The sequence below is a fragment of the Pelodiscus sinensis genome, chromosome 1, assembly GCF_049634645.1.
Source record: "Pelodiscus sinensis isolate JC-2024 chromosome 1, ASM4963464v1, whole genome shotgun sequence".
Classification (NCBI taxonomy): Eukaryota; Metazoa; Chordata; order Testudines; family Trionychidae; genus Pelodiscus; species Pelodiscus sinensis.
In genome coordinates, this window is record NC_134711.1 from 197,875,975 (window position 1) to 197,900,104 (window position 24,130).

The following is a 24,130-nucleotide window of genomic DNA, read 5'->3' on the forward strand; positions in this document are numbered from 1 at the left end:
ATGTAATTGTTGTTTGAATCCCAAAAGGTGCAAGGAATTCACAGCAATGGATATAGGAATATTTTAAAACATCAGTGCATTGTTACTCATTAAAAAAATGTAGGTCGCTTGTTGAGCAAGAATTTCAGTTCAGTGCAATTTAAATTGACTCTCTTTTCATACAACAAGCAACTGCCAGTATTCCCCTACCTGCCTGAAACTGAGGGAGGCTGCAGGTGTTATGAGAAAAGTCTGTTCTTATAAAGCAAAATGAGGGGAGAGCTTATATCCCAGTTTAAGAAAAATCTGAATACCATCAGAAAAAATATTGTTTTGAACAGCAGCTTTCCAGGGCCTATTTATTTTTTTGTAAGTCTGCAGTATGTCCGTTATTGTTTAAAACTACGTTACCTAGATATAGAGCTACTTTACAAAGTAAAGTATATATCAGTAAAGCTGTAGCCCGTGCTGTAGTATCCTACTTCTATATCAAATACAATCCAGAATATTGTGCTATATAATTTCTGCTCTTGTAAGGGAAGTGAAATAATGAAATAACATGAATGTCTAATGGTATATTATTAAGGATTAACCCAACCTTCCTTGGCATTTTCTTTCAAACGAATATTAATGAAATGAAGTAATACTGTACATGTAAGGCTGTGTTGATTTTTACTAGCAAGTGATCCAATTCCACACACATGTCTAGACTGGCATGATTTTGCGGAAATACTTTTAACGGAAAAGTAATTGGGGATTCTGAGGCAGGATAATGGGTTTCTCTTCCAAGTGTAAAGGACATATATGATGCCACAATTTGCCTTTGCATATTTCCACAGGAATTCACATTCAGATTATATCAAGGAAACTCAGCTTTCCTTTTACTGACTTGCCAGTTGAATATGTAAATTTAATCACCAGGTCTCCAGGGAATAAGAATGTTTTAATTTAAGGCCATATGATGGACACTTAATATTGTAGTATGAGCGCTCAAAGAAAAACTCTTCACAAACTCTGAAAAATGGGAAGGTTTTTCTTTCTATAAACAATGGAATCTTGGAACCCACAGTTGCCTCAGTCACTGGTGTGGTGTTGTTTTTTTAAAGTTGAGGAAGTGCTGCATCAGCAGACTGTTTTCCTCTCTTTTATGGATAAACCATCATTGGTCCTTTCCATGGTAAAGAGGTTGACTTTCAATGGGTCTTACATTCCTATATGTTTTTGGAAATGGAACTGAACTATTTAGGGCCAGATATAGGAATACTAAAATTTGCAATCATGAGAGTTAGGTGCCTAGGTGTCTTTAAAAATCTTACTAGGCACTTATCTTTAAGTGATTAAATATCTTTGAAAATCTGATCCAGACACATTTTAAAAGTTTTACCCTGGGACAGGGATTGTCCTGAGCTGCCTTTAGTGGAATGCTTCCTTTACAACTAGAAGTTAACATTGAATTCCTTTGGATCTTCATGTGACTGAATAAGATTCAGGTCTTTGAAATGAGCTGGGTCTCACACCTTGCCCAGAGAGGTTGTGAAATCCTCATCTCTGGAGATATTTAAGAGTAGGTTAGATAAATGTCTATCAGGGATGGTCTAGACAGTATTTGGTCCTACCATGAGGGCAGGGGACTGGACTCGATGACCTCTCGAGGTCCCTTCCAATCCTAGTATTCTGTGATTCAAATTCACACTCGAAATGTCTCTCTTTGATGGTTTCTCAATTACATCACAACTAGCACAACAGTCTCCCATGCTTTTGCTCCAGAAACTCCACAAACTTTTTAAGAATGCTGAACTGGGTAAGAGGATTACTGAGTTATTACTAGAAAAGATATGCTTTTGCAAGGGTCTAGGGTTCTTTGAGGTATCTGGGAGCTAGTACAAAGGGAAATTGGTCTTTTCTAAGATATAATCTAAATAAATGAAACCCCTGTAATATAATGGCCAGATGATCTGGCCCTTGGACTCCATAAATTAGGGCTAAGGTAACATCTGCAGCATACTGGAGGAATGTGTCTAACTCCAAAATCTATAAAACTGCTTCATGGAGTTCCAGTCACACTTGTAACCAACAGTCATCTCTTATCTTATGAGAGAAATCAGATGATTATTGTAGGAAAGCAAATTTCTAATTTATGAAGTACCCCTCAGCCTTTTTCCTGGAACCTGTACAATGTGGGTCACTCTACTAAAATAATTCCAAAAGGAATGGAAGGTTCTTTGAGTACATTGCCTCTCATGCCTCCTCTCCTGTTTTGTCTGAGTCTTCCAAAGGCATTCTGTGTTGATGGAAAGGAGATCATTGGAGCAGCATTATTACATTACCTCTCACTGAATCTATGGATTTCCAAGAGCTTGTGCATGCAAGCCCAACAATTACATTTTTGACAGAGACTTCTTAATGTCTGATGACAATATGTACTCTTAAGAGTGTTGCTCCATAGAGAGACTGTACTCTCAGAACTCTAAATATAGAGGAGAGTTCCTTTACCTGTATTGATCTACAGCTGTTATACATTAAATAAAATATATAGGTTCAGATATCTTGGGACAGATCTGGCCTTTTAATCATTTCAGTTAGTTCAAGAGAGTGTCTAATATTGAAACATTTAACAGTTACAAAAGTACACATTCAAGCAGATATTCTTACAAAGCTTGTAAGGTTTAAGAAGTCACTCCTATTCAAAACTCATTATTCAGATCCCAGGTTTGTGTCTGAAATATTAATATCTGAAGTAGCTTCTCACAGATTCAAGAGAATTCATCTTTATCCTTTTTAAAATGACATTCTAATCAGAAAAAAACTCAAGCTGGTAAGCAGAACAATGACTGCATTACATAACTTCCATCTCTTCAGAATCCAGGTTTTATGATCCGTTTCAGAAAGTATAACTTATAAACATCACAAATAATTACATGGTTCAGCAGTGCTAATAAACCCAACATAAGAAAGAACATTTCTTTTAATAAACAAAGATTTCAAAAGCCACATAGAACAAAATCAATTAAGATTAATAGTAAACTCTAATTAAAATAATGTTTCAACAGCAATTATATTTCTTCTAAATTGTCACGAGATTCAAAAGCATTAGAAATCCTTGTCCATTCAAGACAATAGCAATTGTTCTGCTAGTAATTTATGTTTGTCAAATAAAAGAAAAAATTATTAATAAAGTAAAAAATAACAAAATAAAGGGAAAGAAACCACTCCATTCTATTATATTTCTAATTAGAACATTAGAAAAAGAATGCTTTTGAATTACAAGTGGGACATATTTAGAAAGACTTGTAATTATAAAAACTTGTTAATAGTTACTGCAAATGTTATTTATTAGTCCATATGAATCTTAACAAAGACAAATTTAATAGGCATAGACAAAGATATTTACTGCATAGGAAAATCCAATTACCTTATTATTAACGTTTTCTATTTCAAAATACTGTATGAAATTGTATGATGAAAAAGAAATGATGGGAGCAGAGACCATGGGATGGATATGGCAAGAGGGTTAGAGAAGATGAGGGAACTGGCTTAAGGAGAGGATTGGGGGGACGTGAGGCGAACTCTAAATAAGAGGCTGAGAGCTGAAAGTTTCCTAAAGATCAGTTAAGGATAGAAAAAGAGGTAGAGCCAGGAATGAACTAAGGGTTAGACTATAGGGAGAAAAATAATATGAAAAACTGAGCGAAAAAATGAAAAAAAAATGCACAGGGAAGAGGAGAAATGGAAAGGGAAGAAGGAAGGGGAAGATAGAAAATCTGTATTTCAAAAGTGGCTTTTGAAAGTGCTGGGTTTCCCAGGTACGCTAAGTTGTCCTGTGGGCTCCGACACAAAAGATAGAACAAGCCATACTCCAAGGGCCACTCATCATTTCAGTTGCATTGCCCAAAACATAGAAATGTGACTCTGCAGGGTTTGTCTCTAACACAAGTGCCATTCTGCTTGAATCCAAGAGGCAGACCTATTAAATCTTCAAAGAACTGTATCATCCAATCCCATGCTACTTACTCAGAACCTAGGAAGAAACAAAAGTAGCAGAGCCACATTTTTCCTCTTGAGAGAGCTAAGTAACTTGTAATACCTCCATTTTTTAGAGGAAGAAACTGAGACTAAAGAGGTGAAGCAGCTTTTCCAAGGTGACACATGAGACCAGGATTCATGGTAGGGATAGAAAAGAAACGAGGGCTCTGTCCACCAGACTGCCTTTTTAAAAAGTGTGGATTACTTCAGCTGAATATCAGGCTGGTGACACTGTGTGACAATTTGAACTAGTTGTATTAGATGGTAAATAAAAAATGGTGGTTTAAAAAAGAAAAAATATTTGTAAATGATTATAGTTAATACGATCTTTCTATGCCAGGTGTAAAATTTTCATAGGTAAAAGCTTTGGAATTGCCCTCATGCTATTTGATACAGGAGTACTTAAAAGGCAAAGCAATTCTCTCTCTGATGCTCTATTCTTTTACCATTTAAATCAAAACTGGAACCTGTGAGAGCTCAAAGAACTTCGATCATTTCATTTAGTCACACAACGTGGACAATTTTCTGGTGATGATATACAACCTTTTTTGCCTCTAGCAGCTGCCACTTCATTTAGCAGCATGTGTGTCACGGAACTATCTAGAAACAAATATTAACATATTCACAGAGGGTTTCCATAATATGATAATATGGTAGTCTTTAGGGTTTGCAGCTCTGATGAAAATCTAATTACATTTTTCTGTTTTGAACAGCCGTAAATTAGATTTGCAGTGCAGATCCACAACTAGCTAAGGGACTGGCATAAAGATGTTTTCAAATACTTTCATTTGGCACATATAAATGCATTGTCTTTCCTCAAGTGTTGTAAATATTAAAATATTTTAACAGAATAAATAATATGAACATAGAACGCGTTATAAAACAGCCCTGAGCAGAAAAATAAATAGTTATCACTTGTGAATAAAAAGACATTATGATTATATACAAATGTGAAAAGGAAAAAATACAAATGTTTTCAAAAACAGAAAGCAAAATTTAATTCTCAATTTACCAGCCACAGCATTTTCTCCCTAGTATCTGAACTGTTTGAATTATTTGATCTGAGGAAGTGGGTCTGGCCCACGAAAGCTCATCACCTAATAAACCATCTTGTTAGTCTTTAAAGTGCTACGTAGTCCTGTTTTATATTTCAGCTACATCAGACTAACACAGCTACATTTCTATCACTGAACTATAAAACAGGCATTCTTTGTGCAGCATTGTGTGATTTGACTGCCAAAAGAAACATCTGCTCAGCAACTGCAATTTTACCTCTGATAGGCTCCAAATGATGTCATGCTTTCTCTCCCCTCTTAAGTTTTATGTTTGAATTTACATGTTTTGACATGTGTGTAGATCAGTGGTCTCCAACTATTTATGCACACGATCAAATTTAAGTGCATTCCAGAAAGTAGCTTAAACCCAAATAGCCTTGCCCCCACTTTCTGCTCTGCCCTGCTCACTCCATATCCTCTCCTCCTCCACGTCACTCACTTTCACTATGGGGTTGTGTGCAGGCAACAGAGGCTTTGATCTTTGGCTGAGGGATTCAGATTGTGAGAGGTACTCTGGGCTGAGTCTGGGGCAGAAAATTGGGATGCAAGAGGGAGTTCAGGTGTGGGTTCTGGAAAAGAGTTTGGATGCAGGAGGGGCTCAGGGCTGGAGCAGTGGGTTGGGATGCAAGAAGCTGGGGTAGGTATTCAAGAGCTGGGCAGGGATTCAAGATGGGGGCACCAGATGGGTACCACTTTCCTCAGACGGCTCCCAAGTAGTGGTGTAGTGGGGTTATGGCAGTCTCATCCCCACCCTGGCTCTGCACCACTCCTGAAAGTGACCATCATGCCCAGCAATGACTCCTGGTAGTAGGGGGAGGAGAAGCAGGTGTATCCGCATACTGCCGTCCCCATCCACAGGCAGTATCCCCCACACTTCCCATTGGCCCTGGTTTCCTATTGTTGCCCAACGGGAGCTGCTTGGCTAGGGCAGTATGTGGAGACCCCTTCCTCCACCTTCTCCAAGAGCCGCAGGGATGTGCCAGCCATTCCAGAAGTAGTGCAGGACCAGGGCAGAGAGGAGTCTGCCTTACCCCCTCTGAGCTGCCAAACTATTAGCAGCCAAATTCCTCATTTGGCTGTACGAGCCTCCAAGAGATTGAATCTAATTTCAAGATACTCCCGGACAGTGTTCTGGACATGGATGGAAATATCAGAGGGAATGTTTTTTCTTATAGGCATCAATATCAAGGTAATGTGCAGATGTGTAAAACCAGTAGAAACCAAAAACCTAGATATAATATATATTTAAAAAACTACATTTGGGATAATTACATCAGCCATGTCAGGTTAGGCATTTTAGAACTCACTACTCAAAGAATTAAATTTAAGTATAAGAGAGAAATAAAAATTAGGAAATTCACAGACTAGTCAAAAACACCAAGATATATAGGAACAAATACAAAAAGTAATATGCTTTGTAATACCAAATGCTGTCGAATCTGTGCCCCTCTGTGCGCACCATTTTCCTTGAAAATATACTCCAAAATCATTTCCCCCGCAGAAATCAAATTGTATCTGAAGCTACCCACAGGTCAAATGGTTTGGCACACCAAAGCCCTATGACACTGATCAAGGCATGTCTCCCATACTTCTAAATCATCTTTTGTATTCCTGGCTATCATGATGAACTGATGAGACTGTGTGATCCCAACGGTGGAGGATTCAAACTAGGCACAGAAAGCTCTGCCCAGAGCAGCCAACTTGAAGCAAAATTCAAGTGCCCTAAAAGCACCTTCAGCTGCCTGAAGGTAGTCTTTCCAACACTTTGTGTGGCCCATATCAACACCCCTACATTATCCAGTTTCTTCCTGAATAGCTGTGATCAATGCTGCATTAGAACTAACTCAGTTCTCAAATATGTCAACTTCTGTGTTGGACCTTCTATCATTTCAGTGGCCAGTAGGTCTCCCGAAGTGCACAGCCATCTTCTGAAAATGCTCAGTATGTGGGCACATTTGCCTGTTTCCAACTTTCCTGAAAAGAGTCTTCAAGGGTATGTCTAAATTGCAAAGTTAATTCGAAATAACAGCTGTTATTTCGAATTAACTTTAATAGCATCTATACATGCAAACTGCTATTTCGAAATTAATTCAAAATAGTGGAGCACTTAACTCGAATTTGGTAAACCTCATTCTACGAGGAGTAACACCAAATTTGAAATAGCTATTTCGAATTAAGTGCTGTGTAGACACTTCAGCCCTTCCCAGGGAGCCCTGGTGACCACTCTGGGCACAACCAGGAAAATTTACTCTCCCCTCTACCAGCCCCAGAGCCATTAAAGAGGTACACCCTGGCCACAGTGCCTGTGCCAGCTCCAAGCCTGCCAGCCCAGAGCGATCAGTGGCCACCGGGGCCCCTGACCCAGGGGCCCCAAAACATGAGCCAGCAAGCCTCTGGCAGCCAGCCCTCCACCGCCTCCCAGGAGCAGTCTGCCAGCTCACAGGAGCCTAACAGGGGCTAGAGAAGGCTGGTGCCTTCCTGGTCCAGTGTGGAGATCATGGACCCTATTCAGGTTTGAGGGGGATGCCCCCAACGTCCATGATCTCCGCACTAGACGAAGGAATGTGGCTGTCTATGGCAGGATAGCTGCCAGCCTGGCCACCAAAGGCAACCTGCGAACCCAGGAGCAGGTTTACATGAAAATTAAGTTAGTCCAGCGAGAACTGGACCCCAACCCTGGACCCTGAGCTTCCCCTCCCCCTTCTTCCCCTTTCCAGCTCCCTCCTCCCAGGTTTCCCCCTCCCCTTTTCCACCCTCTCTCTTCCCGTCTCCCACCTCCTTTTCCCAGTCTCCCCAGAGGTTCATCCCTCCCCCCCCAGTTTTGTTCAATAAACCCAGTTTCTATTTTTGAACATATGTGTCTTTTGTTTGACATCAGGAAGGGGGGCTAGGGAGGGGTAAGTGGAAGGACATGAGGGCGGAATGGGGCACAAGCCCCTGGTGGGGAGGACCGGGGTGGCTCTGAGGGCTCCTCGGGGTGGACGCTCTCCTGCAGGACTTCCTGGATCTTGACAGCCCCCCGATGGACCCCCCCAGATGGCAGCCTGCAGCAAGTGCAGCCAGGTTGATGGCAACAACCCTACGATATGTACTGACGTGCCATGGGGCAGCTCTGGCTCCATGTGGCCAAGTGCTGTGGTGTCCCGAGTGAGGGCACTCAGGGCACTCCAAGACAGGACTACTTTGCTGTCCCTCATCAAGGTAGACAAGCAAGCGGGGAACCCTGAGAATGGTCTGTCTGGGGTGGGGGTAGAGTCCCTTTAAGCATGGAGCTCAGTTAGCCTCAGGCAGCAGCCCCACACACTAAGTCCTAACCTGATGCCCTGCCAGCGCTGATTCCGGCCAGCCTTAACTTTGGTTCAGGGTTCACTCAGTGTGGACGCGCTATTTCGAAATAGGTTTTGTATGTAGATGCATTAATTCCTCCTGCAATGAGGTTTACCAGCTAATTAGATTTAGGGCTTTAATTCAGAATCCCATTTCACCGCCGCGTGTAGGTGCAGGCAGTTACTTCAGGCTAGTCAATTTCTAAAAATGACGACCGGCCAGGAACATGCTAATGAAGCACAGGATATTTAAATCCCGTGCTTCATTTGCAATTTCGGTTGCCCTCATTAGCCTCCCTAGATCGATCTAGGGGGCTAGTGTAGACATACCCTAATATCATGCTAAAATTCTTGAAACCTAAAGAACAGATGTAACAGCCCATCAGCAAACATCAATCCAAACAGTAGGAGCTTTCAAACTGGAAATACGAGTTAAAATGCTTGGGCTCAGAAGAGAGAAACTGATATGCAGATTTAAACTCACAATTTGCTAACTGTGCACCATGGCCACATCTCTCTATCATGGCAATGAGATAAGGAATATATAACCCTGAACACAGATTAAGATCAATATTGTTATTAATAGAGAGGGTAATGCACCCAGTGTAGTTCTCTCTGTTATTTCTCAATTTTTTAGAAAAAAAAAACCCAGAGGCGAATGCTATACATCCAAAATTGGTGAATTCCCAAAGGGGCCAGGTAGCCTTTTGTCTCCTACACCTGAGTTTTTCCTTGAACTATATGGCTTGTAAATTCCTTGCCTACACACGTCTCTCTTCCTCATATGGGAACTGAAAGCCAAATAAAAATCCATTTCCAATATAATTCACACCTTTTTTGGCTAGGACAGCCCAGAAACATGGCCCTCAATACTTTTAATTGAAGTGGATCAGGAACATATTACTCATTATTTCATTATTTTTCTCCTCAATAGAGCCCAGGGTTACATAGTAGATATGCACAAGGACAGGCTGCTATTTTTATGGATTGTAGTACTTCAAGATGTTCATCTAGTTAATTTTACAACATTGCTTTGTGGCCTTGTAATAGATTCTACAGTGGTTGAGAGAAGACAGGTTGACTGACTTCTTTTCTATTTTCAGTACAGCAACTGTTTTTTCAGGTTGGCAGACAGCATTGACAATTATGTTCCAAATGAGGGATTTTTTGATAGCACTCTAGTGGCATTAGCAGACAAACAAACAAACAAACAAAAAAAGATGCTCTTTTAGCTTACTATTGGCTCATAAATTAGAAATACCACTCTCACAGGCAAGAGAGGTAAGCAGGTCATCAGAGCAGAAGTACGAACATTAAGCTGCTCCTGAGTGGGTTTCCCTTTTTTTGCCCCCCCCCCTTTTTTTTTGTCTGAGACTCTCCACCTCACCAATGGAAAGTAGTAAAATTCCTTGCTTAACCAGAACGCAAATATCTCCACTTTTAGATACCTTCCTGTTTTTTAATTGGTATATGTCACACTCAGTACTAAAACACATTTTTACAATTATAATCCTGTTAGAAAGATGAATGCTTGCATTTAGAACATGCACAAATTGATCTTCTGTGCTTGTTTCATTTAGGTTTTTCTACAACAGATGAATTTCTGTATGAAATTCAATATGAATCTAATAAAGTTAAATCTCAGCTTGAGTCTTCAGTGGCTATAAATCTGGTGCAAAAAGATCGGGATGCAGAGTTTGGGATTATAACACTGACCTTCAATATAGTATTTGCACCTAACAAACCAATGAGGTAAGTCTGTGTTCCTGAACTACTAAAGAATCTATATCTGCTATGAGACTTACTGGCAATAGTGGGTACAATATATTACTTTTGTCTTTCAAATCCTGCCCAGATGTCCCTCTCCTTGCTCTGTCTCTCTCTGTTTTTCCTCTAACAATAAACATCTAGGGTGCGTCTAGACTGGCAAGATTTTGCGCAAAAGCAGTCGCTTTTGTGCAAAAACTTGCCAGCTGTCTACACTGGCTGCTTGAATTTGCGCAAGAGCACTGACTTTGTAATGTACAAAATCAGTGCTTCTTGTGCAAATATTTTCACGCTCCCGCTCAGGAAAAAGCCCTCTTGCGCAAGAATACTTGCACAAGATGGCCAGTGTAGACAGGGAAGAACTGTTTTGTGCAAAAAAGCCCCGATGGCTAAAATGGTGATCGAGGCTTTCTTGCGCAAAATCGCATCTAGACTGGCCACGGATGCTTTTGTGCAAAAGCACTTTTTGCGCAAAAGCATCCATGCCAATCTAGACACTCTTTTGCGGAAATACTTTTAACAGAAAAACTTTTCCGTTAAAAGTAGTTTCTCAAAATCATGCCAGTCTAGACGCAGCCCTAGGGTATGTCTAGATTACATGCCTCTGCCGACAGAAGCATGTAAAATAGGCTACCCGACATAAACAATGAAGCGAGGATTTAAATATCCCCATCTTCATTCAAATAAAAATGTCCACCGCGCTGTGCCAGCTCAGCTGATCATCGGCACAGCGCGCAAATCAAGATGCGGATAGGTCAACAAGGGAAGCCTTTGTCGACCGCTCCTGTAAACCTCGTTTCACGAGGCATCTTTATTTTAATGAAGCCGGGGATATTTAAATCCCCACTTCATTGACTATGTCGGGTAGCCTATTTTACATGCCTCTGTTGGCAGAGGCATGTAGTCTAGACATACCCTTAGGGTGTGTTTCCTTGCTTTTTTTCATTGTGGTTCTTTGATATTAAAACCTACTTTGTTTCTGGGCCCAATCCAACAGCATGCCTAATGTTACACACAACGTAGGGGAGGAGGAGAGATGGTGGTCTCCCTTGTAACCTTTAGCCCACTAGTTAGGGAATTCACCTTGGATGTGGGAGACTCAAGTTCAATTTCCTGATCAGCCTGATGAAGAGAAGGGATTTTGAACCTAGGTTTCCTGAGAACTGGTGAGAAACCCATCTTCAAATTGCAGCTCCAAATCAGGCAGATGGAGGAATTGAATTGGGGATTGCCATCTCCTGGGCAAATATTCTAACTGCTGCACTACAGATAAAAAAGATCTTCTTCCCTTCAGTGGTTGACCATTTTGTGTGGAGTTAGGTGTGCAATATTGTCACTCTGGCAAGAAACTGCTTAGGTTCCTGATTCCAAGGAGAAGGTTCCTGGTTGTGGAAACTAAATGGAGATAGATGCTTAAGTTTGGGCTGGAGAAAGTGACCTCTAAGACCCTGAGAGAGGGATGGCAAAAGGACACACCCCTCTTCTCAACATCTGCTATTGACTAGGGGTATGTCTACACTACCACCCTAGTTCGAACTAGGGTGGTTAATGTAGGCAACCGAAGTTGCAAATGAAGCCCGGGATTTAAATATCCCAGGCTTCATTTGCATCTTGCCGGGCACCGCCATTTTTAAAGCCCCGGTAGTTCGTACTCCGTGCCCACGGCTACACGCGGCATGGAGTAGGTAGTTCAGATTAAGCTCTCTGTATGAAATGTGGTCTCTGAGACACAGACACCAAATCAAGTATTCGTACTGCCATCCAATTTAAAACAAGCCAAAAAATACTTCCATCCCCAACACTTTTGAAACAACTACATCCTCAGCACTTTTCATAGATCATGGTATCTAGTCCATGTTACAGCCATGTTAGTCTGTTTTGGCATAAACAATGCGTCCTGTGACACATTAAAGACTATGGCATTTAGAGACTAACAAATGTATTGGTCATGAGCTTTTGTGTGTAAAACCTAATAAAATTATTACTCTCTAAGGTGCCATAGTGCTGCTGGTTGTTTTTAAATGAACAGACTAACACAGCTACTCCTCTGAACTACTCCTCTGAAATGTATTTGGGCATAAGCTATCTATCTATCTATCTATCTATCTATCTATCTATCTATCTATCTATCTATCTATCTATCTATCTATCTATCTATCTATCTATCTATCTATCTATCTACACAAGCAAAGATAGGAGTGTTACATTACTATGTGGAGGACCAGTGCTAATCAGGTCAATTAAATCAGGGTGGATATGGCCTATTTTCAACAGTTGATGAGAAGATGTGAATATCAAAAGAGGCAAAATTACTTTTTGTAGTGAGCTAGCCACTACCCAGTGTCTATTCAGACTCAGTCTGACAGTGTCTAGTTTGCAAGAGTTCCAGCTCTGCAATTTCATGAAGTCTGTTTATGCCTTTTTTTTTTTTGCTGAAGTATGGCAACTTAATCCATATTACATAACTATCGAAGTCCAGGATTTTTTATGTGTCTGCTTCTGTATTATAGAAATGGTACATGACTTAGATAAAAAGCCAGCCCTAACCAATATCTGAAACATCTCCTAGATACTGCTAACACATTTCTATTTGGATAGGGTATGAGCCTTCCACATATGAGGAAAAAATACTGGCATATTCCAACTACTTTTGGACAACTCCATAAACCCAATTTTACTGGTTGATCAGACCAGATTGACAATGGTTCTTAAATTGTCAAAATGTTGCTTAGGAGCTAGAGTACACCAGAAATAGACTAATAGAAAAAAAACAACATTCTAACAAAGTAAAGAGATTAATTCTCTTCAAGAGCTGCTTAGCAAAGCACCACCGTCCCATATGAACCACACCCCCATACCTACCCATCCCATCTATATCCCAACAACCTTCTCCTCCCACTTATTCTAAAATCTCTGCATACATTCCAGCAGCCATGACATACCTCCCACTCACCGCAGGTCCCACCAACTCGGTCCCACTGGCCACAGCCCCAAACATACCCCCGTCACCTCAGAATCCTGAACCTAACACTCACGAACATCCCGTATTTCTCCTATAGTCCCCTCAATTCACTCTACCACTCAGCATCCTCCACTTGCCGTAGTCCTCAACATTCCCTGCTAACCCCAAAGCCCACCAACAACTCATCCCCCAGCCATTTTCTCCTGCCCCTAGTCTTTCCTGGCCACTTACAAGCACCCACTTCCCCCAACTCAACATTCTGCTCCTGGACTAAGGTAGAGACTCTTGATCCCAGCCACCTAGCACCTCCATTTGCTCTGATCACCTTTTTCCATATTCACACAGCACAGATCAAATTAGAGTAATGAATGGTGTTGCACCCTGGTGCCTGCCACAAAAGCAAGGCAGCCAGGCCAAACCTGCAATCCCGTGTGCCAACTTGCAATGCCACTCAGTTAGATTTAGCCCTGTAACCCTTCCATCTGATGGAGGGGCAGAAGGGCAAAATGTGAGTGGATGACATTTTGATTCTGTACTCCAGGGGTGTGTCAACAAAACTATACCTGCATCTACACTACCACCAAGTACTCCACCAGAACTCGGCAGTTTTGTTGATGGTGGTAAACCTCATTCTACAAGGAATAACGCCTTTTGTCGACAGAGACAGAAGGCGTTATTGCATCTACACTGTCCTTTGCGTCTACATTCTCATGTCGACAAAGCAAGCTGCTTTGTTGATAGAACTGGATGTAGTCTAGATGCTCTTTGTCAACAGAAGCTTTGTTGACAAGCCTTTGTCGACTAAAGCCTGTAGTCTAAACGTACCTCAGGTGAAATGCTGTGTTCCCTCAGTTTGGGTCCCCATAATCTTGTATTGAAATGTTTCATTTCCATGGTTGTAGCTAGCCAATATATGGAGCTTAGATGATTCCACTGGTTAGCTAGGCACCCCAAAGTTGAGCATTATAACAGTCATTGTTGCAACACCAGAGTCCCTTTGTGGACTGGGGTACATGTTCTTTTCATACCAGTGTAAATCTGGAGTAACTCCATTGCAATACATAGCATCACGCCATATAAATGAAAGAATCAGGCCTTACAGCTGAGCCAATTATTTTGCATCTGTGTTAGGTCCTTTCTTAGTACAGCATACAGCATACTTAGCTGACAATGCAGTCCAAAATAAGACTGCTAAAGTAGTATATAGTGTAAAAAGTTACATTCTAATTTAAAGCCAGCTGTATTTTCATTACAATGCATTACAGTTTTGCAGAAACATAGGTCTACTTTGCACTTTGGACACTGATTTATTGACCTTGTATTTCATTATGCTTTCCTTGTAATTATATTTTTAACTTAATTTTGAAGGAAATCTGCAACATTGGTGGTACGGTGCACTACAGGTGGTGTCTGGAAGTTTCCAATACTGTTACTTGCTACTGAGGCAGAAGTAGACGATGTCATCAATATTGAAGCAGCTGGCTTAAACAAAGAATCAGTAATTGGCTTTAGGCTAACAAGTCAAACAAGGTAATGCTATCAAAAATAAAGTATTTTTTGAGGATCTTGTGACATCAGTCACTATCCATTACCCCCAGTGCACCTGTATGCAAGTGATGCAATACACAAGTGCTGTCCTCAGGGTGTGACCATGGAAGTAGAGGCATTCTACAACCTTGGGTATATTGCTGTCCCTGAGATATAAGCATTTGTGGGCTTGTTCCAGGAGTTAGGATTTCTCCAGGGTTTGCCCCTAAAATGCTTGTATGCATTAGAATGTCTAGGGGAAAAATGTGTGTGGTGCACCTCTAAGGAATAATGATGGAAATGTGACCAAATATTTTTACTATGAGGCTGTTTTATTTACTTCAATATACACTGTTTGGGCATAACTACAGTAGGGAGAAGACCACCAAAGGTTGATCTTCCAGCAGTTGATTTAGTGGATCTAATGTAGACCTATAAATTGAACGCTGAGGGAGTCTCCACCGGCATCCGGTACTCCTTGTTCTGTGAGAAGTAAGAGAAGCCGACAGGAGTATGTGCTTCTGTCAGCCTTCTGATGTGTGGACTCTGCCATGGCTTGGTTTATGGTAAGTCGACTCCAAGTACACAAAATGCGTAGCTGGAGTTGTATACCTTAAATTGACCCACCTGGTCTATTGTAGACCAAGCCTCTGTATGCCCTTTGATTTTGTTATGTAAAAACTCAGTAGCCCACTTTTATTATATTTTTTAGTATGACAGAAAATTAATTTTGGCAGTGATTTTTTCATCTACGGTAACATTTTTCATAATGGTACATAAGTCAGAAAGTAATGTCTTCTTATTAGTCCTGCACAAAACTGCCAATAGTAATCAGATTTTAAAATAATTAATTTCTGTGTTTTTTACAACTGCATAACAGTGTACTATTAAAACATATTAGTCCCTAATATAATGCAAGAAAGGTGATGTTCAGCTATATTATTTCCTAATGAATAATTTCAGTTTATTTAAGTGACTGTTTTAGAGGCTGCTTTTTCCCTTTATATTTGCTTTTCTATTGCATGTCTAGTAAGTGTACTGAGTACACTGGCAGATAGTTAACATATAATAACAAATTTGTCATGGAAATATTCTCAGATATTGGCCCTTATTGATTTCTTTTTAAAGAGCTTACTTCTAAGAGCAGAACATCAGAGATGGACAGTCATTCCAGCTTTTACATGGCTATCTGTGATGATTCCTCAAGACACTGCAAAAGCCTTCCATCAAAATGTTAAAGTTATCAGCTTCGGTAGAATGGGTTGTTTGGGGAACAAAAGTGAAGCAATTGCTCTGGCAATGTTATAATCTGCACGTAGGTGTATGATAGTAGTGAAGAGACCTAATGTTCTCGAAAAAGGTATAATAAAGTCTGAATCATTACAGTTATATAAAAGGTGCCATGATGCAATATAGACTCTTTCCCTGTCTGAGAAACTATAACCTTGTTTAAAATGGAAAGGATACCTGCCTCCACTCCGTTCAGCGACTGCTTGCTCTATATTGCGAGCTATGTCAGAATTTTATTTGAAAACTTCAGCTTTGGTTTTGGGTGGTTTTTTTTCTTTTCTTTTTTATATTTTTTGGTAGGTGGTTGGAAAAAGAAGAAAGTTTATAATTTAGGAATAAAAAAGTGTCTAACTAAAATTTTAAATATAGCAAATTTCCTACTCAATATGCAAAGAAAAAAATACTCAAGACTTAACAGGAATTCACTCAGTGATTTTATTAAAGTTTTGCCTGGGTAAGGATTTTCTCGCTCCAGCCCGTGCTGTAAACAATTTTAGTATCTTTTTAAAATTAAAAAAAACCCTCATAAAACCAGATTCTGCCACCCTTACAAATGCTGATTTGTACCTTACTGCATAAGCAGTACCATAATGTTCATGAAATTGCTCATGTTGTAAGATCCTATTAATCATGAGTAAGGGAATCACATTGTACATTAAAGAAAATAGGTCTACTGACAGAAATCCCTAAGGCAGTCCACATAATGAGGCTGCCCTGGAACAGTCCCTGGTTCCATGCAAGGAAACTAGAATTCCTGACAATGGAGCCTTTGCCCTGGTACTGCAGATCCTAAAAAGAGGGGTCCCTGGGTTCAGAACAGTCCAAATAGCATTACACTGCCTCAAAGTTGCTTGGAGCTGCAGGAGAAGTGGGGTGGCAGAGCTTTCTGCTTCAGCAGCTCTCCAACTGTGCCACTTTTAGGCAATTTGGGAACCATTATTCCAATTTTCCTAATGGAAAATCCGAATTTGGCAGCAATCCTGAAATTTTCTCATAGAAAATCTTGGTTTTGCAATAAGGGCATTTTTGAGAGAAAATCATTCCAGGGCGGGGAAGCTCTACTAGCTCCTCTACTTGGAGAGGATTCATTAATGAATAGGGAAGAAGGACAAGACTGCATGTGGCAGAATTATCTGTATCAATCTAATTCTCAGATATTTACATGATTTTGGCTTCAACTTGGTTCTTACTTCACCTATCAGTTCACCATCCATATTATGCAGAATTAATTTGATATAAAGGAGTTTCTTGGTCACAAAGGGCTATCCAAGGTTAATTTCAGTGATGCCTAAAGAATGAAGATAGTAATGGGGCTAGGCCCTAAGGGCCAGAGAAGGGCCACAGAGAAGTCCTCCAGGCAGCTAGAGTGACATGGAGTAACCAACCAATTAGGAACCAAGAGGGACTATATGAGAAGTTGTAGGTTGTAGGACTAGAGGCAGCTCAGACCTGGAAGGGAGAAGGTCGGGGTGGCTGAACCTAGGACAGCACAGAGTAGAGAGCTGTTAGAACATTGTCTCCAGGAGGAGACGTCCTGGAGGCACCACTCCCATAGTGAGTGGGGAAACAGACAAAAGAATGGACTGAAGTGAGTCACACCACAGAGGGCAGCAAAATGGGCCTTTCTTAGAGGTGTATCCCGGAAGGGGTTTGTGATTGCACAAGGAGTGTGATTCAACTGGAGGGCTGGATAGCCACAAGGCTTTTAAAACTGAGCCAGTGCAGGAACCTATGCTTCGCCAAACAGGAGTTCTCATATGTGTTAAGTGCTGACCCTATTACAAGGACATTTTGGCTCTGTTTGAGTTGATCATTTATTTCTAATTTTAAAAAATATACATTTTTCTATGCTTTTCAGACTTCTGAAAGGAAAAATGAAGCCTCTTCTAATTTTCCCATTTGCCAAATATTTCTGACTGTATTGCTTTATTTTACTAGAATTAGCAGCATGCCAGAATATGTAATTATGTATGCTGCAAGCAAATTCATTTATTAAAAGGTTGTCTGTCTCTCTCTCTAAATATATGTATATAAAATAAAAATGAGTTCTCAATTTTGGTATCATTCAATCTAATCCTTGACAATTCTTTGACATTCTCCCTCTAATCCCGAAATGTAATTAGAATATTTTAAACTTGATATCTCATGTAGTATAGCTAGAAAGTACAAATAGTCTCTGAGCATTTATTGTTTCTTGGGTCTGTAACTCGTAGGCTGCGTATAGACTGGCAAGATTTTGCGCAAAAGCAGCTGCTTTTGCGCAAAATCTTGCCGTCTGTCTACACTGGCCGTGAGCATTTGCGCAAGAACACTGACTTTGTACTGTACAAAATCAGTGCTTCTTGCGCAAATACTCTGATGCTCCCGCTCAGGGATAAGCCCTCTTGTGCAAGAAAGACAGCAGGTTAATTTCTTGCGCAAGAAAGCTCGATGGCTAAAATGGCCATCGGAGCTTTCTTGCGCAAGAGAGCGTCTACACTGGCATGGATGCTTTTGCGCAAAAGCATTTTTTGCGCAAAAGCATCCATGCCAGTGTAGATGCTCTCTTGTGCAAATACTTTTAACGGAAAAACATTTTCATTAAAAGTATTTGCACAAAATCATGCCAGTCTAGATGCAGCCATATAGTATACATATTGATATTGAAATATTGAATGCAGGGTCGCACAAACATATAATCATGCTTTTAAATAATTTGGTGCTTAGCATATTTAAATGCAAGTTGGTAGAGGGGCTCCAATAGGAAGAAGTAACTCACCAGTTTGCCTATCTAGCTTTCCTTACAGAGAAAAATAAGGAAATCTTTCACATAAAGAAAGTGTTCAATCTGTTCTGGGAATTTTTGTTTCATAACATGGGTGCACCCAAGTTCTTTCATCCCCACAGTTTAGAGATTCTGAGCTATATTTCCAAGATGCAGGGTCATCAGTGAAGTTAAAATCTCTTTTGGTGTCTAAGGCACATGCCTTAGAGTGATTGATTAAACCTAAGTTACTATCAGACAGGTACAAAATGTAATCAATGATGATAAATGATGGAAAACTTATTATTTTCTGTATGTCATCTCTTTTGAAAAGTGCCCATCATCTAACTTGTGCTTTTCAAATAAAATTTAGCTTTTTAGAATTTTATAATTGCTAATAAGGCTTCTTAGAAATGTGAATTTGGTAGTATATTAGACATCAGTTCAGAATGCTTATCAGCAATGATGTCATTATGAGCTTAACTTCCAGTAATTCAGCTATTTTAAAACTACATCATAGTATTCACAAATTGCAAACATTATTTTCCTGCAGAGATAAATGTCTTTAAATAAGTAGCTTAGATTACTCTTCTCATTAGAAAAAAGTGTATTTTGATCAAAACTCCTCTGACTTTCCCTGAAGACTAGGGTTTTCAAATAGATTGCAGCCCCTGTAAATTATGAGGAGAAACCTGTTGTATATCAGAGGGCAGCAGTCAATATGGAATGCATCTCATAAACTGAAGTGACAAAGAGTTACCTTATGTGTTTAAGGAAGACTAGTGTACATTTAATGGATATTTGGTGAACGCCATAATGCAATGGCTATGTTATACATTCAGGTTGTAAAATAGATTTGGTGGGCTGAAAGAGGATTTTATAGACATTGCAGAAGGAGCTGTGTCTTTTTATAGAGAACATATATTTCTATATAATTAAAATATCTAAGTTTAGCAATATCCAACATCAATCATGATTTGAACACCAACTAGCATAAACTGCTAATTACAGAATAATTTAAGGATAAAACCAAAAGGTGGTAATGCACAATAAAAACTGCATCTTACTCTTGCTGATACCGGTATTTATTTTCTAGTTGCTATTCCATATTCATTAAGAAGGGTGTTAACATTGGCTTGGTCATTATTATCCAACCTTGATTATTGTAGCTTGTTACAGTAATTATAAAACTCGAAGGCTGAAAGATACATTTATATATCTTCATTCATAGTGAGCTCTGACCTAGCATAGAAATCTACATTAAGATTCATTTAATGAATGTGCCTCTCCTAAGAACACCACATAGTAATGAACTTAATTGACCAAGTCTTTGTGTACTATCCTTGGCTTAGGCACAGAGGCTCTTGGAGGTATAAAGGTACTGCCTCTTTGGGTACGTCTTCACCCTCAGAAGACAGCTTCTGCCTCAGTCTATCTTCCAGAGTTTTAGTAAGTTGCCTCTCTGGTGTCTGGTACTCCTGTGATAGCCATGAGTAAGGGAAGCTGACAGGAGCATTTGTTCCTATCGTCCTCCCACAGTAGGGATGCCACCAAGCTCGGCTTAAGGTCAGCTGACTCTAGCTATGTATTTTGTGTAGCTGGAGTTGTGTACCTTAAGCTGAAGTGCCCAGGCTAGTGTTGACCTGGCCTTAAAGAATATCTGCACTAGACTCTTGAGTCTGCCTACTTTAGGTTGACTTACAGCCAGTGCAATAATTACTCTGTTGGTATATGTCCAGTCTACCGTCCTTGGGTTGGTGGTTAGGGGCAGAGTAGGGGGCTAAAAACCTGGTCTTTCAGCTCCTCTGGTAGCTCCCTGCTGGGAGTTCCTGCTCCACAGACTCCCATCGGGCTGCCCCTACTTCCATTCCCTGTTCACTGTCAGGAGTAGGAGACGCCACTTCAAACAACCCTACTGACTGCACTATGCGGAGAGTTAGGGCAGCCTTGTCAATTTCACATTGGGAGGGTAGGCCATTAGGGCTTATTTCCCTGACTCCCAGCTGGGAGTGAGCCCCAGTCTCCGCTTAGTTCCCAGCCAGGAGCAGGTCCAGCTGCTCATCTCTCCAGAGAAGCAGAGGGCAGCTGGCTTCTAAGTGCTGAGCTTTCTTGTCACTTTCAAAAAGGAGTAGTGAAACAGCAACTGTAACTGTACCATCATATGCTTTATGCCGTCTTGGAGGTAGAACTACTGTCAGTGAAGCAGGGCACTTACATCAGAGGGGGAGAGGCTATAGCATAGACACTGACATAATTAGGTCAACATAATTGTGTAGTATAGATCAACCCTTAGTTTCTGATGATCTGGAAAATGGGAGGATGGTATTGAATGTGGGTTTCTTCTAAGGTAAGGTTTCATTAATGACAGCTGCTGGTCAAGCCCAGCTTAAAATATTTAACATAGAAGGTATGTTAAAGTTAGGTTTTTTTTAGTTATATTGTATGTTTTTGAGAGAAAGTACTATATCTTTTCATGTCCTATAAGCTGCCTGGCACAGTTTGGGGAACTATAAAATAGATAGCTCTTTGCTTGTTTATACATTTTTAGAAGAAAAACATTCACAAATCTTCTTTTGAAAGGAGAACTATTTTCCCATAACATAATATAGTCCCACATGAATTGTACATGGAGTCCTTAACATGGAACATGCCATTTACCCAGGAAATGTGGGACATTTCCACAGAGGAAGGATCCACCATAAAATATTAAGTAACTGAATTATGGATGAGAGATTTTCTTTTTAAAAGCTACTTGTGCAAGTCAAAGTTGTTCCTGGCGATGAAAACTCATGAAGGCACCAATGTTAACAACATGTCGAAGAATAGTTCATAAACTGTTTCTTCATTTTCACAAACTAAGATGTAGTTTCCTTAAGTACGGCATGTATAGTGCTGTGCTATGTCACTGTGCCCCAGTTGAGGGTGAGGGAGATAAGAAAGAGGAGACAATGATATTCTCATTCTCAAGTTAATTGTTCCCTCTTCCTCCTTTCGATGTTCGTAAGTAGGTTAATTTTTATTTAGAAAAAAAAACTATTTTATGTTTCATCTCCTTAACCTCCCCCCTTCCTTTTTTTTCATTTTTTCTTTTTTCATGCTTGTCCCGAACATAGAATGGCATTCCTTTTGTGATTTGGCAGACACCTTCCTCTGCTCATGTAAATCTCTCCTTAGTGATCTCACTTTCCCAGAGATAGTTTCAGGATAAATGGAATTTGGGGTATCAACATATTTGGAAGAATGGAGAGGGCAAGGACAGCCAGTGTAATAAGAGACCAATTCAGGTAAGTAGGGTGCAGAACATTTATGCAGTGCCTTAAAGACAAGGACAACCTAATGGGGGGAATATAAGAACAGCAAGATATGCACGATGGTTCAGAGGACATGAACAAAACAGGCGATCATTGAGAGGGAGCCAGCGAAGAGAGAATAAAGGACAAAACAACATTACTGCCCCGTTTCAGATGGATTGGAGGAGGTGATGAGGTTGTCTCTGAAACCTGTATCTGGAGGAGGAAGAAGCAGTAATCGAGGTACAGAAGAAAGCTGTGGCTGTCATGACAAAGGAAGGTCAGATCTTTTAAGCACTGTGGAAAAGAAAACTGACAAGATCTGGACACAAAGAGGATATAAAAAGAAATTGATGAGCCCCGAATTAAGAGCCTAGATAACAGTGGAGATGTCATCAGCAGCAAACAAAGAAAAGAGGACATTTTGGGTGGGAAAAAGAAATCCTGTTAATCTTAAATTAAGAATGAGATGTCCCTAAATAGATCTGAGAGTATGCAGTTTAGGTATGTCTACACTGTAAAGTTAATTCGAAATAACAGTCATTATTTCAAATTAATTCAATAGCGTCTATACATGCAAAAACCACAGGTGCACCCAGGAGCAGGTGCGCCTGAAAATGAAAGAGTTGTGGCAGGGGCTCGCCAGGGCTGACACCTGCCCCTACTTCCCGGCCCTCGACTACATCCTGGGGGGCAGGATGGTCCGTGCCACCCCAAGGGGCAGCGTGCCAGGACCAGAGGGCCCTGACCCGGGTGTGGCAGAGGGGCCAGCATGGAGGGTGCCATGCCAGCAGGACCCCTGACATGTCCCAGCACTGGAGTCAGCAGGGTCATCAGGGGAGGCCACACCAGGTAAGTGCCATCACTGTCCCCTACCTGGGGGCGGGGACGGGGGTGGGGAGGGAGACCAGGGACCGCACGCATGGGCCATGCCTCCCACGGATCACGCACCCACCTGTGCACATGCGGGCACGTGCCGTGCCACCCTTCGGCAGGTGGCTCCAGCTGCGTGCCACATAGGGGCTGTGGCCCGATAGCCACACGCATGTGTGAAGAGACCTAACATGCTCCCGAGCCCGGGGCGGGACCCAGCAGGACGCCCTCCCTTCACATGCCCCCTCTACACAGAGGCAGGGGACATCTCCCCCCCACCTCGGCCGTGCTATCCATGGCACAAAGACATGGGTGCAATCTTGGGGCAGCTCCCACTCACGGGGAGAGCCAGACATCCCGACCATGGCCTCTGTTCAAGCACATCAGCTCTGACGGTGCAGGGCACGGTTGTCCTCACCTCGCAGGGGGCGCTGGGCATCATCCACTGCATCCCCAGAGAGAACTGACCACTCCCCTTCTTTCTTCACAGCCGCACCAGCTGCACGTGCAAGGTGCACCATCCTGCCTGGGACATGATCCTGCAACCGAGGGCTCCTCCGGACCACCAGCACTCACCATCCAGGCCCGGATGCAGGAGGACCTGCAGCTCCGCCGGGAGCAGCTTGCCCAGGACCATGCCATGTGCTCACATCTGCAGGCCCTGCTGCAGAGCATGCTGCCCCGTGCTGCCCCAGTGCCTGCTGACCCCCCCAGCTACTGTTCCTCTTCCTGCTCCTGCCCCCCCCCACCTTTCCCTCCTCAACCTCCACATCCTTCTCCCCATCCCCCTGGGTACGCTGAGATCCCCGCACCCACCATGCTGGGAGACATGTGGCCCGACAAGACCCCCACATCTGAAGGCTGAGCTTTCCCTCCCCCTTCCTCTCCTTCCTTTCCCCTTCCAGATCCCTCTTCCCAGTTTTTCCCCTCCCCCTCCCACCCTCTCTTCTCCCCTCTCCTGCCTCCTTTCCCCAGTCTCCCCAGAGGTTCATTCCCCCTCCCCAGTTTTGTTAAATAAAGACAGTTCATGTTTTTGAAAAAAATGTGTCTTTTATTTGACATCAGGAAGGGGGGTTAGGGAAGGGTAAGTGGAAGGACGTGAGGGAGGAATGGGGTATGAGCCCCTGGTGGGGAGGACCAGGATGGCTCTGAGGGCTCCTCGGGGTGGATGCTCTCCTGCAAGGCCTCCTGGATCCTGACAGCCCCCTGATGGACCCCCCTCCCGGATGGCAGCCTGCAGCAAGTGCAGCCGGGCTGATGGAAACAACCCCACAAGATACACCGGCGTGCCCAGG

The 24,130-nt window shown here is 41.7% G+C and overlaps 1 protein-coding gene across 3 annotated transcripts in view; it reads left to right on the top strand.

Moving 5' to 3' along the window:
* CFAP47 (cilia and flagella associated protein 47) overlaps nt 1–24,130 on the top strand; it is a 665,273-nt gene that overhangs the window by 617,668 nt on the left and 23,475 nt on the right. For 2 of the 3 annotated variants that reach the window (XM_075913261.1, XM_075913262.1), the window contains exons 61-62: nt 9,964–10,135; nt 14,481–14,642. In XM_075913261.1, the coding sequence (XP_075769376.1) occupies nt 9,964–10,135; nt 14,481–14,642 (334 nt within the window). Of the gene's footprint in view, nt 1–4,076; nt 4,500–9,963; nt 10,136–14,480; nt 14,643–24,130 lie in introns of those variants that run through there. The other variant, XM_075913264.1, reaches the window with a different exon arrangement.